The sequence below is a fragment of the Dipodomys ordii genome, unplaced genomic scaffold (assembly GCF_000151885.1).
Source record: "Dipodomys ordii isolate 6190 unplaced genomic scaffold, Dord_2.0 Scaffold40, whole genome shotgun sequence".
Classification (NCBI taxonomy): Eukaryota; Metazoa; Chordata; class Mammalia; order Rodentia; family Heteromyidae; genus Dipodomys; species Dipodomys ordii.
Genome location: NW_012267256.1, coordinates 7,927,179 through 7,945,429, shown reverse-complemented (window position 1 = coordinate 7,945,429; position 18,251 = coordinate 7,927,179). Strand labels below are relative to the sequence as shown.

The following is an 18,251-nucleotide window of genomic DNA, read 5'->3' as shown; positions in this document are numbered from 1 at the left end:
TGTAATGGCCCAATTTTTCAAATCATTAATTCATTCTTCCTTAGGATAGTCTGTTTCTCGACAAGCACCGTTCTAGTCATCTAAGGCTAATTATCATTAGTTTGATGTGTACTCTGGCTTTCATAGTTCTGCTTCATTGACTGTAAATATTTACAAGGCACACACAGGATGCAGACACTTTTCTAGCTGCTGTAGATCACAATCATTGCCAGGGTGTTTGCTTGCCACCTGGATCTGTGCTTTCAAGTTCCAGTGATCTTACTGACAGGCAGGGATATTGTATTTCATGTGTCCAGTGTCATAAAATTTGGAAAGATTGATGGGGCCCAGTGGCTTATGCCTGTAATTCTAGCTACTCAGGAGGCTGAGGTCTGAGGATTGTGTTTGAAAGTCTGAGGATTGATTGGCAAAATGTCTGTGAGACGCTTATCTCCCATTAACCACCAGAAAACTAGAAGTGGTGCTGTGGTTCAAAGTGGTAGAGCGCTAGCCTTGAGAGAAAAAGCTCAGGGACAATGCCAGGCCCTGAGTTCAAGCCCCATGACTAATAAAAAGAAAAGAAAAAGAAAAGAAAAGAAAGAAAAGGAAAAGTGGATATATCAATCCAAAATTTTAAAGTCTCTTGGCCTCGGGACTAACTGATGTCACTGGAATCTCATTAAAATCCTTTCAAGCAGCTGATTAAAGCCAAACTCTTTTCTTGTCTGTTATCTTCAATCCTGTTTTGTTCCTGCGGACAATTGAACTTCTGCCTCCTGTTCTGGTCAAGGAAGTGACCTTAGCTCACAAAGGAGGAAACCAATGTAGAGAAAGTCAGGCACCTTTCTTAAAGTCACACAGATAATCACAAGCAAAACGCCAGCAAGAACTCAGTCTGGAAGGTTTTCTCCACATGGAGAAAAGTGTCTGAGGAAGCCCTGTCCATGCAGATCCGTGTTGATGGACAGGTGAACCCCATCCCAGGGCCAACTTTGGAGGCAGTGAAAGCAGCCTGCTCCCGGCCTTTCCTTTTCTCTAGGAAGGGAATGGTGGCCGCAATACCTCTGGGGATGAGGACTGCGGTGTCTGAAGATGAGCCATGTCTCCCCTAAGACTGTCATTCGCCTTGTGTTTTGGAGGGCTTGTGCCCTCTAGATGCTATCCAGATTCTACCAAGTCTCTCTCTTCCCTACAAGGGACAGGTTGGGGGCGGGCAAATTGAGTGATTTCAACAGGAAGGAGAAGGCTTCAACTATTTAATTATGTATGCACAGACCTTCAGCCAATCCTCTGCAAGCACACGCAATACTCCCCACCTCCCTTCCAAGTGGCTTCCATGTCTTACCCATGCTGTCTCTTGATTATCATCTAGGGGTATGTGGAAATGCTCCTGTCTTCTCTCATATTCTCAGAGGTTAATAAAATTTGTGTCCTTTTACTGTTATATTCATGGAAATTTAGTACAGAATAGAAGATAGATGCGTGTGATCCAAATGTATTTTGAACTGGAAGTCTAGCTGAATAATTTTACTCTGTAATAGAAAAAAATCTCATTTGTTATCATTTATGCACTCCCAGATGCAATAAGACTTGGAGATCCTTAAAGAATCATAAGAAGTAAGGAATTCATTAGTATCACAGTTTATGAATTCTGAAATAAGAACTGTTTATGAATCTAGGAGACCAAGTATCAGTGTCTCCTGAAGCTAACACTTCTGGAATATAAATACTTTGCCATTTACTTAAAGTAGGTTCCACATCCAGATGAGATACCTTTAAATAAATGCATTTTAAAATTAAAAGCTAGAATCCTATTTTCATTTGTCTAGGCCATGTGACTTTTCTGAGCACATGCGATTCTGGGTTTTTGTGATTTATTTTTAGAGGAGAACTCTAAAGAATGGAACAACCACAGCTTGTTACTTTGGAACAATTCACACTGACTCATCTCTGCTCCTTGCGGAAATTACAGGTGAGCAGATGAAAGCGGGGTTTATGGGTATATCAAGCAAAGAAAGCCAGACCATGCCAGCAACAACTGAAATTTGACGGGCAGCCCTGCCTTTTAATTGATCGAACCTTTGCCTGGCATTTTCTTTTTCTTGCAAACAGTTCTGTGTGTGTATAGCTCTCTGGCCCTTACATAATTTCATTCTTTCCGTATGGTTTCTGGTTCCTGAATGATGTATTTATTTGGGGGCTTTTTAGAAGTACATTTTTATCCATTCTAGTTGCGGCAGGAGTTTATTATATGATAATTATTGGCTGTTGGCTCCACACAGTAGATTTTGGGGGCTCCATGGAACAGAAAATAGTCTCATCTTTGAGAGTCAAACAGAATACTTACATAGATGAATAAATTTAGGAACATCTAGGTGCTGTTGCTAGGTATCAGAAATGGTACAAATCATCTACATGATCATCTCTAAACAGTCATCTGAGATAGTTATCCGTGTCCTCATAGTATAAATGGATGACCTGAACCTCTCTGAGGAGCAATAGGCTCAGCACTGCACAGGTAGCAAGCAGAGCTAAGACTTGTACCTAGCATAGCACTTCTCACAGAAGAGGTGCTTGGCAAATACCATGGCATGTGTACTTATCACGCTACTGATGGCCCAGAGAATTTATGCCCAAGACCTAAGGAATGATGCTAAAAAATAAATATTTCAGTTTTTAGAGACAAAGGAGACACAGGACTCCATCCTTTGGGAAGGCCTTTGAGCAGGGAGAGTCTGCAATGCCTCCTAGACAAAGGACATGAGGTGGACACAAATGATCTCTGTGGCCCAGGAAGCCGGGGATGCTTCTATGGACGAATGGGTGCTTGCGTGGCGGGATGGGGGAGGAGGCTTGGAGATGGTTCTAGTTGTGGAGGAGGTTGAATATGCATCCCAGAAGGCTTTGAGCCAAGTGAGTGACAGCCTAAAATTGACACTTCAAGGAAGATGAATCGAACGGCCAGGTATTAAAATAAACTGTAGGAGAGCAAGAGTGGCGGAGAGATTTGTGGAAGGTTTATGATGTCATCATATCCTGAAATCGAATTCTTCCAGCACTTCTGATGAAGACCAGGTTCCTTGGGGCTGAAAGCTTCCAGAAACATTCAGTGTAATTCCCCAAAGACAGTAATATTCCTATGGCTTCAGATAAGAGCAGTAGTGTCTTTCTGTTATTACTGTGAATACCCCTCATAAACCCACACATCATAGGAGACCCTGGAAACATACAGATGAGTCCTGAAACAAATCCTAAGCTGTCTGAGCATAATTAGAAGAACAAGGAATCAAATCTACTGTCAAAATCTCATACCCAAGTTCTTAATACATTATGATACTGTGTTTTATGTAGAAGAAATCATTATATATGTATTATATGTAATATTATATACATATATATATATATATTATAGAGCAAGAGAGATAAGAGAGAGAGAGAGACTCACTCCAAGGATGGTGGTTGAGTAAGAGGCAGGAGAAAAGTTGTGAGTTTGGACTCAGAGAAGGAAAGAGGAGAGGAAATAGTGTCAGCATAGAAAGATTGTTAAAGCATATCCTTAGGATTTGAGGCTGTTGTTCGCTTTACCATCTGATAAAATAAGAACAAATGTAATTATATCAGGAAAAAGATAGACAAACAGATAAGAAATGGAAAAACTGAACAAACATAAATCATCAAATCATTACCTAGGGATTTAGAATGAGCATAAGAACTTTTTTTCTGCAGGGGAGGGGTTTGTTTTGTTGTTCTTTGAGCTGTGTTGGATACTCATTTCTATTCTCATGATGTGTTTAACTTCTGAGTGATTCTAGAAAGCTCATGGAATATATTACTTGTGGGGGAAAAAGCATGCCTTCAGATTCTTGTTCGGTATGTCCTGCAGATAAGTTTGGTCAGCGGGCATTTGTTGGCAAAGTATGCATGGATTTGAATGACACAGTTCCAGAATACAAGGAGACCACCGAGGAATCGATTAAGGAGACAGAGAGGTAAATTGCCAGTCTTTTAGTGGGCATCTTCTGCTGCACTGATGGATGGGGTTTGCTATGGAGAGAGAAAACCCACATATAGTTCTGATCTATTTGAGATCTGCAAGTATCCTAAGCATGTCTACAAGTAGCCTGTAGTGAATCCTTTCAGACAGTTGATAATGCCTAATGGTTTACTAAATGCTTTCCTCTGTACTGAACCCCATGAGGCATCTCTCTTTTCTGGCAAGAACATCAATTCTGATTTTAGCCAAATGACTTGCCCACAGCAACTGCCTTAGTCACCCTACTCCCCCTCCCATCACTCTGATGAAATACCAGAGATAACCAAGTTGTAAAGGCTTCTTTGGGCTCCTGGTTGTGGAGTTTCTGCGCATGCCCCGGCGGCACAGGGCCTTTGAACCTTGGCGATGCAGTACATTGTGGCCCAACGGCTAACAGAGCAAGCCACTGACTTCACGAGCACAGAGCTGGACTCTGTCCTTGGAAATCAATGGTGATATTGTCAAAAAAAATCACAACCAGCCTCTACCTCTTTAGGGAAATAAGCTTCTATTCTGTGGGTTCACAGGACTTTAATGCTTCTAATATCTGTTTAACACAACCTATTGCATTTATTCCCCCCAATGGAGCTTAAGTTAGTTTCACAGCTTAGGTACATGGGGGATACTCTTCAAAAGCCCAGTCGATTTTGTACTCCATCTTTGGCAACAAATGAGAATGCAGAGTAATTACTACTTGTTAATCTTTAATTAGGGGTGGCGAAACACGGGCAGCTTTAGAAATGTTTGCGCAGAAATCAGGGCATGGAAGGATCCTATTTTCATCCTTTCCAAACATGCATCTGAAAAGTATTCATTATTCTGATGCCCCATCTGTTTCTTCATTTCAGATTTGTGTCAGAAATGCTTCAAAGAAATGTAAGTAAATTTGTTCCAGGTTTGCTCTGCGGATGTATTTTTGTTAGTCGTGGGATTTGTTATTAAGTGATTAGTCTGTGTGCCTTTGGCTTATTCCATGCATGAAAAAGTATTTTCCTAGAAGCTTAAAATGTTGTCATGGGGGAACAATCAAGCAGCCCAAGGAATCAATCATTCAAAAACAGCACGTGCGCGCGCGCGCACACACACGCACACACACACACACATACACACACACACATACACAGAGAGAGAGAGAAAGAAATATCTAACCCATGAAGACTGTAAATATTGTGTGATGATTTGATACACATATACATTCATATGCTTTTTAATAAAGATGACAATCAAATTAATTGAATTGGACAGAAGATCCCTGTGCCTATTCATCCTGTAGATGCGATAAACAACTTAAAAGGAGGAAGGGTTTATTTTAGCTCACAATTTTAGAGCTTTAAAGCCATGGCCACTTTACATGTGATGGTAAATGTGTGGAGCAGAAGAGAACTGCTTGCCATGTAGTGTCCAAGAAGCAAAGAAAGAGAAAGGCAGGAAGGAGCCAAGGACAAAATACACCCTTCAAGGGCACACTTGCAGCGACCTGTGACCTCCAACGAGACCCTCCCTCCCAAAGTTTCCACCTCCTCCCAATAAAGTCATCAGTGGAGAACTAGGCCTTCAACACATAAGCTTATGGTGCATATGTAAGGACCAAATCCCAGTGTCTGCCCCGCTGAGAGTCACCTTCTCAAGGCAGCTTTCCCATTCTTAGTCATTTTCCTCTTCGTCTTCTAGGACCTTTCAGTTTCACAGGATTGGTCTCTGGAGAGGAGAGGGCTTCCTCTTCTTCTTCCTAGACACAGGCAGGTGTGTGGAGACTGATCTGGAAAGCTTGGTGACATCTATTTTGGGGGCTGACTCACCATTGATTCTAGCCACTGCCCCTGCCTTATCTGGTCTGAAGCACAGTGATGTTCAGCCCGCATGCCTGGTCACTGACTACTGTGATCTATATAGATCTGACCTATCACATGACTGCCGGCATCTCTTCTACAGTGTTCTGGTGTTGGTGAGCCTCTATAGACAATGCTACATCCTACCTCCACCCTGGCAGGCTGGTGGATGCCTTAGACTGCCAAGCCTGAGCCTTGCTTTAACTCTTGTTTACAATCTGCTTGAAAGCCCACGGGGATGCTTAGAATTGTTTCTCCTCTGGGGAGAATTAGTTGAGACTTTGTAGCTCCATATTCTCAGCACTGGTCTGTGCGTCCTGCTCTCCTGCCCCATCATGCATTTCCAGTCATACCAGAGCCAGTCTTCCTGTGGTCAGCGCATCCACTCTTGATGTGGAGAAGGGAAGAAGACATCACCTCCCTCATGGCCTCCCCGGTGCTTTCTTTCTGCTTCCAATATGCGTCATAAGGTCAGGTGCTCTAGGCTTCTACTGAACATTAATGGAGGAAGGAAGAAGGGTAGGTCTTCTGCTAAACCTAGCAAGGAAGAACCTATTTTCATCCAGGAGCTAAATTCCATGAAACCTAGCACTTCTATTTACTACTTCGAATTAAGGAGAGTGCCCACCAAAAATTGAAGGGTGGCCTGGGAAGGTGGCTCAGTGGTAGAGTGCTTGCCTTGCATGCATGAGGCCCTGGGTTCGATTCCTCAGCACCACATAAGCAGAAAAAGCTGGAAGTGGTGCTGTGGCTCAAGTGGTAGAGTGCTAGCCTTGAGCTGAGGAGCTGAGGGACAGCACCTAGGCCCAGAGTTCAAGCCCCATGATCAACCAGGAAAAAAAAAAAACGGAAGGGTCTAAGTCGACTTTTTAGGTGATATGCAGTTGAGTATATGCCATCTGTTCATGTTACCCATGCAGGCCTTCCCAATTAAAAAATATGTTCACCTGTTTTCCATAGAGTTCTGTACCCTCCCCCCTCCGAAGATATACATGTAACTATACCAGAAGTAAAGAAAAAAGACAGAATCATCCAAAATAGACACTCAAAAGAGAGCGCTCTTGTTTCCATATCTTGGAGTTCATTTATATATATAATTTTATATAATTATAAAGAGTAGAGGAGCTCACTGGACACTGACGAAACTCATGGGTGGAGTTCTCTACTCTCTCCACCTCCTGAAGATATACCTGTAACTACACCATACATGAAGACAAAGAGACAGAATCATCAAAGCTAGAAATATAAAAGAGAGAGCCCTTGTTTCCATCTCTTGGAGTTCACTTATATATCTAATTTTATATAAATATAAAGAGCAGAGGAGCTCACCGGACCCCAATGAAAGTGAACTGTGCAACTTATGGGTAGAAATGCATGGAGGGACTGGGAAAGAGTGAGGGAATAGAAGACACTGTGAGAAAGGAAATGTGCTCATGACCTGACTCATGTAATTGTCATCCATAATAACAATAAACTAAATTAATTTTTACAAAGAGGGAGAAAATGGAGCTGGGCCCTAGAGGCTTACATTTGTTATCCTAGCTTCTCACAAGACTAAAATATATATTTTTCCAGTATTCTAGGGTGAAGCCCATAGTGACACCCCGTTTTTCCCTTTCCTGCTCTGAGACTTTGATGGGTGGACTTGGTAACATTGCAAAGACCCATGATCTACACATTCAGGTAGGTATTTTTCTTCTGCTCCTTCCTCTGTGCAGACCTGTAAGATTTCTCAGCATTCTAAATCATAGCCTCCAATCATGTCCAGTGTTCTGCTGAGATCTCATGTTTTAAAATCCTTTGGGGGGCAGGATATCTTTGTGATGTCACATAATCCAATTCTTTATTCTGTAGGAAAGAAATCGGAAGTTGCTTTTACCTGCAACATTGTGTGATCATTCTTAAAAGAGACTGACCTATCTGTATAAGTAATAGCAAGAGCAGGAGCAGAGGACCTGCATCCTGCTGAATACGTTTAAAGTACTTCTTCACTTTCAGTTGATACCTTCTTCTGTGTTCCATACATTTATTCTTAGAGGAACCAGCTATTATTTGAAAAAAATTTAAAAGTCTAATTTCGATGTTACAAAAATGCATTTAAAAGTCCTTTTGTTCTGAGTTTCTTAATTTGTGATCAGGAACCAAAAAAAAGTATATCTTACTTTATCATTAAGTTGTTGCAAGTTAGCAATAAAACACTAAAAAAAAATCTTACAACTGGCTTAAATTGGGAACTCCCTTCCTCTATCCAAGCTTAATTACATATTATATTAAAATTTCTCTTCTTGAGAGTTGATCATCTTAGAGAAAAAGGCAAGTCAGAGCAAAGGCAACATGCTGATTCTTTGTCATTTTGTTGAATGCTTTTATTTACTCACTTTTTTTAAAGATCTGATTTATTAGGCCCCATTAACTAGTCTTCCTATTATTATTTTTGTGGTAAATATCATTTGAATCTTGGATTCTATTTCACAGAATTATCTCATGATGATAAAATTCAAACTCCAATTGATATTTCTACTCTGAAAACAGAATGCTTCTTTTCTTCAAAATAAAACACAAATACTTTAAAATACATGAAAATTAAATTTAAAAAGTCATGCAATGTGAGTCTATTCCCAATAGACTTCCCAAAAGTCTATACCCTAATTATCAATAATCTGTACAGAATCGGTTGCTGGTGGCATGCACCTATAATCCTAGCTACTTAGGAGATTGAGATACTTGAGGATAGTGGTTCAAAGCCAGCCTGCATAAGAAAGTTGTGAGACTCCTATCTTCAGTTAACCACCAGAAAACAGGAACTGGAGCTGTAGTTCAAAGTGGTAGAGCACTAGTTTTAAACAAAAAGAGCTCAGGGACAGCACTCAGACCCTTAGTTCAAGCACCAGGACCACCACCAACAACAAATTACCTAAATGATATGAATTATGAATTCTCTGGTTGCCTTTCTTTGCCTTCTAGTTCTTGCGTTTTACCAATAGGCTGGGGTTTTCTTTTGTCAGGACTAGAGCTCCTTGTACAAGATTTAATACTAGTTTTTAGAGTGTTGCTACTTTTTCTTTTAGTTATTGCATTCTACTATGATAAAAGAGAAACTGCAATGCCATTCTTGAAGGTGTCTAATTGCTTAGGAATTATTTCTCATAATATATACTCATCACCAATTGGTCTGAAATGATTTTTGTTTTAGGCTAGGTGTTGGGGTGGTCACTCTTAAATATCCTGTCTCAAAAATACTTTATGTCCTCTCAGATATGGTGTTGCTGTAGAGAAAGACCGGGGTAGGGGCCTGAGACTCACTTGCTTTGCTTACATAGGCTTTCTTATGGGTTCTTGCTTCACAATGGCTATATTGTCCAGCTCAATCATTTCCAAACTGTTTTATGCAGATTCCATTCGGAAAACATACAAAAGAGACATACTGGAGACAGAGTGTGCATTCCAGTGATGTTTCATCCTGAAAGGAAACTTGTTTATGTCTTCTGTGGATTCGATTCCTGTGATTTTTCTCTTTCTTTCTTCTGGATTTACTTTTTTTTTTAATATCTTTAAGTAGTTGTGCAAAGGAGTTGCCATTTAATCAAGCCATTTATGAATACAGTGCATGTTGATCAATGTTACTCCTTTCAATATTCTTACCCATTCCTCCCAATCCACCCCTTCCTTAACGTTTCGTAATTTTGCAGGATATACATTGAATGTCTCATATATATATAGTTGTTGTTGTTGTTGGTTGTGGGGCTTGAACTCTGGGCCTGGGCACTGTCCCTCAGCTCTTCAGCTCAAGGCTAGTGCTCTACCACTTGAGCCACAGCGCCACTTCCGGTTTTCTGGTGGCTAAGTGGAGATAAGAGTCTCACAGGCATTCTTGCCCCATTTGGCTTTGAACTGCGATCCTCGGATCTCAGTCTCCTGAGTAGCTAGGTGTGAGTTACCAATGACCGGCTCTCTTAATATTTTTATTATCTTTAAGTAGTTGTACAAAAGAGTTGCCATTCGACAGAGCGCTTCATGTGTCTTGATCAAGCTCACTCCTTTCAGCCTTCGCAAGCACCTCTCAATCCCTCCTCCTTCCCTCAAGTTCCTTATTTTTGTAGGATAGACACTATATTTGTTACTGTATTCTCTCCCCCTTCTGTGAATTTTCTAATATGAAAAAAACCCATCAATAATACATTAGTAACTAAAAGAGTTTGGAAAAAATCACTCATCTAGCTGAAATCTTTCATTTGAGAGGTGAGAAAATGGAAGCTCAAAGAAAAGAATTAATTCCCTAAAACACACAACAAAGCTCAAAAGCTGGGCTCGAACTCAAATGTCTGCTCAAATTCCAGTTTTCTTGGGAGTGAACCTTGTTGACTGTCTTCTTAATAGGCACTGAACTCCCTTAAGTAACCAATGTCAGAAGACAGGTCTTCAGAAAATAACTAGGCTGTTGATTCTCTCTAAGAAGTACTTTATATCTATTCTTCCTTTAGGCTGAAATTTTAAAACTCTGCTGGAAAATTTTGTCTTGACATATTATACACATATACACCATCATGTTCATGATACTCAGTTTCTTTATCAAGTATATTATTACTTATATGCATATAATAACTTTGTTGTTTTTCTTACACTAAGAAGAATACATCAGCCACACTATTTTCCCACAGGAAGTACATGTTTTTCTAATATGTTGAAAAAAATGAGAATTTTTTTTTCTTGCAGAGCCATATTAGTGAAAATCGGGATGAAGTTGAAGCTGTGAAAAACTTACACCCCAATTATAAAAACTACACAGATATCTACGATAAAAACAATCTTCTGACAAATAAGGTAACTTCTCTATTACAATGTAATCTGTATAAAGTAGGTCATATCTGTCTCAATTTTATATTTTCAGTGGTAACCTTCAAATTTCTGTGGTGTGCATATATTTTCCAAACTAGAGTAAAGCCAAAGGATGTGGGGGGGAAAGAGGGAGGGAGGTAGTAGATTATGGAGTTTCATTCCCATCAATACATTTAAAGGCTTTTTTTTTTGAAAGTAGGAATGTCACTTGGTCCATTTTGACAGCATCGTTACTGTGTAAATGTACCTGCCTTTGAGTTAGAAGACCTAACCCTGAAAGAATGCACATACAGCCTTCCAAGGAAACATATGCAATGCTGTTGACCTAGAGGGGAGATGTATAGATATATTTTCACTTAGAAAACTCTAAGATGCACATACTGATTTTTTTTTCCGTCGGTTGTGGGGTCTGAACTCAGCCTGGGCGCTGTCCCTCAGATCTTCAGCTCAAGGCTAGCATTCTACTACTTGAGCCACAACGCCACTTCTGGCTTTTTCTGCTTATGTGGTGCTGAGGAATCGAACCCAGGGCCTCATGCATGCAAGGCACACACTCTACTACTGAGCCACCTTCCCAGCCCGACATACTGAATTTTTAAAATGACTCTTCTTGAGGGAGATAGAAGAGATTTCTACATTTTATTTTTAAGCTCGAGATTAAAGAAAATTAAAATGTATTACCTTTATAAGTAATTAAAAGTGACATGAATGATGAGAGATCTCATCATAATTATATCCTTTGGCCTTGGCCTTCAATGAAATGTACACACTGCTTGAGAGTTTATTGTAACAAGTAATTTCTCAGTGACTCTGAAAAGAGTTATAAAGTAGCTGTTTGGGAAAGTTACTACTCTGCATGAATCATGTATATGGTGCATCATAATTTCCATCATCCTTTGCATATATTTACATTTGATTAATAAATTAATCTTTAATTTGCATATTAATTTGATTTGCACAGGGATTAAGAAAGTTTTATTTTAATAAATACTTCTGTGGTCACTGAACCATGGCTCTGAAAGGAGAGAGCTACAGTGTTGTTTTCCTGAGGGAAGAGGAATGTTGAGAGAGTCAAGTCATATGGAAGACAATTATCGCCAGACTAAAGATTTATTCTGGGATCCATTTACCTTCTTGGTTCATGCTTTATTCCATTTCCTAGTTTATATTTCTATTTCCAAGTTTGTTTGGTGGATTGTATCCAGAACCACTGGTGCCCATATTAACACTGGGAGCTGAGATAATGCTTAGGTGCAGAATCATTTGCTTGGCTTCCATATACTGCTACAAAGCTCTGAGAAGAATAGAAGCAAGTATAGCTTCTGGTACAACTACTGTGAGTTCCATGCAAAAACGTAGTAAAGAAAGCAGCATGAAAATTTTCTAAAGTAGAGATGATACAATAGTATTTCCAAAAGGACTAATATTCTATGTCATCCTTGCCTGGAACCCGCCCTCATTATTTTATAGATCAAATGCAAAGGAGCGAAACTAAGATTCAAAGCTAGGGATAAAGCCAGGCAATGCAGTGTTTATTTAGTGTACAAGAGGCCCTGGATTTAACCCCAGTGCCTCAAAATAAATGAATAAAAGGAAGGAAAAGGAAGAAAGGAAGAAAGAAAGGAAGGAAGGAAGGAAGGAAAGAAGAAAGAAAGAAAGGCAAAAGACAAAGAAGAAAGAATATGACCAACACATTTGCTGAGAATCTTGAAATAAAATGCTTTCACAGTACTTTTTGTTTGTTGTTGTTGTTGTTGTTTTTTGGGTCCAGTCGTGGGGCTTGAACTCTGGGCCTGGGCGCTGTCCCTCAGCTCTTCAGCTCAAGGCTAGCGCTCTACCACTGGAGCCACAGCGCCACTTCCGGCTTTTCTATTTGCTTATGTGGTGCTGAGGAATCGAACCCAGGGCCTCAGGCATGCAAGGCAAGCGCTCTACCACTGAGCCACCTTCCCAGCCCTCCTTTTTGTTTTTGAGGTATAGAATTTGAACCCAGAGATGATGTTGTCCCTTTGGAGAATCCTAATTGTCTCTGTAAATATTGTTATGGTCAAGCCACAGCTCTGCCTCTCCTCATGACACCTGGTTGTGAATCTTACTGTAAGTAAGTGTCTGAGTGACAAACTCCATGTCTCACTGTCTTCTTTCCAGACGGTGATGGCGCATGCTTGCTATCTTTCTTCAGAAGAACTTACCGTATTCAGTGAACGAGGAGCCTCCATCTCACACTGTCCTAATTCTAATTTGTCGTAAGTAGGCAATGATGGTTTGGGAGATGATAGACTGTGTGCTGTGTTGACTACCGTCTGCTGTAGTTATATATTCTATCGGGACAGATAGTAGCTGGATGGCCCTTTTACTGTGCTACCTGAAAATCAGGGGGAAAAGGAATCAGAGCACTTACAAGAAGTCTTTTACAGAGTTTGCATCTGAAGAGCACTTTGTCTTCTGAAATCTCTGCGTCTGCACAGTAAAGGACAATAGCAAGTCCAACACATGGAGTTTACACCAGTAGTGCTCAGGATTTACAGCCAGCGACTGGAAGAAGGCCGAGGGCAGCCAGTGTTCCAGATGTTCCAGTTTGAAGAGACTGTAGTGCTGGTCAAAGCTGCTTGGTCTGTTGGGATGCCAGCTCATAAAGCAGAGCCTAGAAGGGACCTCTACCAATTATAATCCTACAGACTATAAAAGCATTATGGGTAACACTTGTTAACCTTTTGAAAGGTTATGGATTCATAAGTGAGTCAGAGAAGAATGATAACTTACATCCCTAGGGAAAGCCAGGAACAGGGGCAGTGGCTTAAGCCTGTAATCCCAGATGCTTTGGAGGCAGAGATTGGGAGGACCCCCATCCAAAGCCTGCTGAAGCAGAAATACAAGACCCTCTCCAAAACTAACAAATAGAAAAGGGCTAGTGAGTGGCTAGGGCATGTGAGAGAGCATTTCTCTAGCAATATGAAGCCTTGACTTCAAACTCCAGTACTGAAGGAAAGAAAAACCAACACAAAGTCCCTAGATGACATCTAATTGTAGGGACCTCATACATCCCATGATGCTAGTCCACAGATGCTAGATTAAAAAATCCCTGCTTGCACCAATAATTTATTTGGGAAATGACCTTCCAAAGTACCTTGATGGAAGAATAAGGCAGAAAAAGGGGAAAGCAATAAGGAATGGGTCATGGATCACTTTGTGGACTTGTCCAGTTTCATTCTTCACAAACCCAATCACAGAGCGATGGGGTAGATCTGAGCACTCAGCTGTGATGTGTGGAAAGCTGCTGGGGGAAGTGGGCGGATTAATTTCCTGGAACTTTCAACCTTCGCCAACTGGGGCAGAGCAGGTTCTCCTAGTGAGACCCTCTCCTCTCAGGCTGATTGGTGTCAGCAGCTGGGACTCTAGGACTTTGTGAATGGTGCAGGGGATGTCAGTAAGAGTACAGGGGGACCACTAGGCACACAGGTGGTATTTTGAAGTGCTTCTCAGAGCTCCAGAGGCTGTTAAATTGTCAAGCATAAAGAAGCCTCCCACGAAAGGAAATCATGTGACTTTAATGATAGTCTCGTGGACCTGTGAGAGAAGAATATTGCATCCCTTGGAAAAACCGTATAACATGCTCTAAGTTAAAAGGCAATCCAAATTGATGTTTGCAGCTCCATTTCATACTCGGTTAAATGGTATTTTCCAACAACTTCAAGGAGGTTATCATGTGTGCACTGTGGAAATTGTCGTTGTTCACGTGTAAATCTTTCAGCAGAGCCGCTTTGACCTTAGTATTGCCTTGGGTTTCTAAGAATGTCCTTCAGTTTCCTTTGTCTTTTGAGAATGATGGTTCATCTTTATAAACAGGTTAACAAGAGAAATAAATAGAGTTTAAGTAAATTGGTAAATTGATCAAACAATCAAAGATGTATGTGTAGTGCACACAAAAGCCTTAGGTGAAGATAGAATGCTATATGTTTTTTATGCATTGATTTCACAACTTTGTAGACATTTGATTGGGCAAAGGGATTTGATCTAATGCTGAGATCAAACTTCAGTTGAGTGAGAAAACCCAGAAAGGCCTGATATTTAGATGTTTGGTTTTGGGTTTTGTTTTGTTTCCTAATTTCTCTGTGTAGAGTTTTTTCCTGCCTGGTGTGTAGTATGTCCTTTTTTGTTATCTTAGGACCTATTATGACAAAGAATTTCTGTAAGACAGAAAGACAGGGTAAGATGAGAATAATAATTCTAGGACTAATAGCTTGCTTTGTGGAAAAGTGGTTATAGTTTTTATGACTTGCTTTGGGAAAGAGAAGTTTGGTGGGGGCAGAGAGTGATAACTTTGGTGCTGGGAATTGAACCCCTAACCTCATGCATGCTAAGCAAAAGCGCTACTTCTGAAGAGTAGCTCTCTCTTACCTTGAGATATACTAGCTCTGTCACTCATCTTACAGAGGATAAAGGAGCAGGATGTAAGAAGAAAGGAGAAAGTGAGAATGAAGTTGATTCTTGACATTGTTCTCTGAAGTCCAAAGCACAATACTTAGGGTATTCATCTCTGAGCCTTAATACAAATCACTGCTCATTCAGGTTAGCAAGTTGACCTAAATATAGGAAGAGGCCAAGATTTTATCATTCCGACTTTGTAATACAGAAAGGTGGTTTGGCAAAAAAAAATATTTGAGACAGAGAAGGCTTATGGACTAATTATAAGGTTTGATTTGTTTATCCTTTTTTTTTGTTTTCATACAAATGATCCTCTATTTTTTCCTTCTGGTTCTTGCTACTTTATATGTTCCTGACAGGAAGCTGGGCCCAAGGATTAAACCCTTTTATAGTCCTTTCTACTAGCATTTGGCCGTTCTGGTTTGACTCAAGTGTTTGTGTAGGCATTAGAGTCGATGGAAGAGTACACTCGATTTTCAGTGATAACATAATCAGGATGATCAGTGGCCTGTTGGTAGAAGCTCATGGATCTCCTCTGAGTGACAGTTTCTCTCTTTTCTCTCTCTACAGGCTGAGCAGTGGCTTGCTGAATGTTCTAGAAGTCCTGAAACACAAAGTGAAGATAGGGCTGGGAACAGGTTAGTAATTCACCCTTCGACTTTATGGCAAAGTGGTCAACCAATGAAGGAACAGCTAGCTGTCTAATAGGACTAATTTGCAGGCAGCAGTCCTGTGCTGGGAAATAGTAACTTCAGTAAGACACTGGTAGCTCACACCTGTAATCCTAGCTACCCAAAGGCTGAGATCTGAGGATTGCGGTTCAAAGCCAGCCTGGGCAGGAAAGTCTGTGAGACTCTAATCTCCAGTTAGCCAGCAGAAAGCTGGAAATGGAGGTGTGGTATCAGTGGTCGAGGGCCAGCCTTTAGTAAAAAGGCCACGTGAGAGCATGAAGCCCCAAGTTCAAGGCCCAGTACCTGCACACAAAGAAGAACTCAAACAATAACAAAGAAATACTAATTCTGTTATCCGGTAGTGACATCTTCATAAGTGTCTTACCAAATAAGAAAGGCTGGAATGGATATATGCAAAGGTTGACCATACTCATCTATAAAACTCACTATCCCTGTTTGATGTTAGCATTTGCGCTGTGAATGATAATTCCTTCTCCAATGTTGTACAGGCTTGTGGTTTTGGTTTTGGTTTTATTTTTGTTGTTGTTTTTAAGTTTTTGAGTTTTTTCCTCTCCCTTTTATTTCATCCTTCTAGCTAAGTTTTAATGATTTGGATTTGTACTCACGTTTTGTGATTTGGATTCGAATTTTTCAATGATTTTGTCAACACAAACACATCTCAAAAGAAAGTCCATTTGACTTTGCCATGTAAGGTACAGTTTCGTCTGTGCCAGCACTGAGAATTCTCAGGTATGGCAAGAACCAGTTCTGCTTTTAAACAGTTTGGCCAAAAGCGTGCTGACTTCCCACAGGCCAGCTGACGTGGACCAAGCTGAAGGACATCCCGGTGGATGCTTGATTAGCAGTCCCTGCCTTCTCCCCGGGCATTTAAATTGTTCACTGAAAGTGACAATTAGGCCCAAATACCAGGAATCTTCATAGCCTGTGTCACTGGGTCTAATCAAACAAAAGTTTATGTTAAAAGTGGAGGGAAAGGAGTCTTACAGAGCCTAAAGACTCATTTTCTACTTTTTTAAATTTTGTTTCTATCATCCTGAAAAGTCTTATACAAGTGGAGTACCATTGATATTTCTATATGTGGAATATGTTGTCTAATATTTAAATCAGAGTAAGCATATCTAGCTCTTCAAACATCTCTATTTAGTGGTGGTAAGCATATCAATAGTTTTCTTCTAGATGCTTTGAAACATATAGTACAGTTCAGTATCACTAATTGTAGTCAATGTATTATGCAATAATATACCAGGACTTTTTCCTCTGCATAACTAAACTTACTATCTTGTCACTAACCTTTTCCCAGCTCTCTCTTTCTCCTCTTTTCTCCAGTCTCTGGTAGTAACCACCTTTATATGTTCAACTTCTATGAAATCAGCCATCTTTCCTAGAGTCCACATATGACTGAGCTCGTGTGATGATTTTATTTTTTGTTCTTGATGTATTTGTCATCCTGATATTTTAAAGCCTCAAGCTATAGTACATGTTGATACTCCGGGGTTGTTGGGTTTTTATTCATTGTTTTCTGCAACAGCTCAAATCTCAGTTTGTCATAATGAGACACTTTATATTAATCAATGAATTGGTAAAACACATAAATATGTACATGATTATATATATACATATATATATTTACAAGTGATATATTAGATGACAGGCTTTTTACCAGTTTTTTACACAATTAAAGTATTTATTTTTGCTAGTTTAGATTTTTTGTACATTTTTATTGTAAAAATACTGTACAGAGGGGTTACCGTTACATGAGCAAGGTAATGAGTACATTTCCTATCAACCATTGTTGCCTCCTCCTTTGTTTTTCCCGTACCATCCCTTCCCTCCCACCTCCACAACTTACCGCCCCCACCCCCAGCCAAAGTTGTAAAGTTTGTTTTCAACATAGTGTCTTGTATAGCTCATTGTTACAATGGGTTTTAATTGTTTAATTCCAGCCTTAAATTGTGGACATTTCCCAGCATATGGAAATAAGATTTTAGTTATTTTTACCTTTACAGGAAAACCTTAATGGCTGAAAAACCTTAATGACTCCAAAGAGTCCACTGCAGATAGTTAATAAGAAAAATATAGCAAATATACCAAACTTTCATAGGTTTTTCTTCTAGCTTCTCTTACGATTTGGTTCCCAGGATTTAACATTCATCACATGACTCCACTTCTTGACCTTGAGCTATACAGCTCTGGCCTAGAAAATATAGGGAAAGCCTTTGCTGTCATGTATGAGATCTAACAGCTTAAGCAAATTGCTCTAGTATCTTAGATAAGGACTTACTTCATGACTTCTACAGCAATAATAACAATAGCACTTGTAGCAATATCTATCTGATGAGCTTGTTTTGAACGTTAAAAGGAAAAAAAAAAACACATGCACAGTGGTTGATACCACACCTGACACATATCATTGGTCAATCAAGATTCACTGAAAGAGGAAGGAGCAATGCTATTTAT

At 40.0% G+C, this 18,251-nt stretch overlaps 1 protein-coding gene across 1 annotated transcript in view; it reads left to right on the top strand.

The window, feature by feature from the left end:
* The window catches only part of Gda (guanine deaminase), a 77,117-nt gene that overhangs the window by 46,271 nt on the left and 12,595 nt on the right, over nt 1-18,251 (top strand). Inside the window, exons 4-10 of the mRNA XM_013018433.1 lie at nt 1,864-1,951; nt 3,863-3,968; nt 4,861-4,888; nt 7,417-7,524; nt 10,555-10,662; nt 12,826-12,923; nt 15,673-15,740. Of these exons, the coding sequence (XP_012873887.1) occupies nt 1,864-1,951; nt 3,863-3,968; nt 4,861-4,888; nt 7,417-7,524; nt 10,555-10,662; nt 12,826-12,923; nt 15,673-15,740 (604 nt within the window). The remainder of the gene's footprint in view (nt 1-1,863; nt 1,952-3,862; nt 3,969-4,860; nt 4,889-7,416; nt 7,525-10,554; nt 10,663-12,825; nt 12,924-15,672; nt 15,741-18,251) is intronic.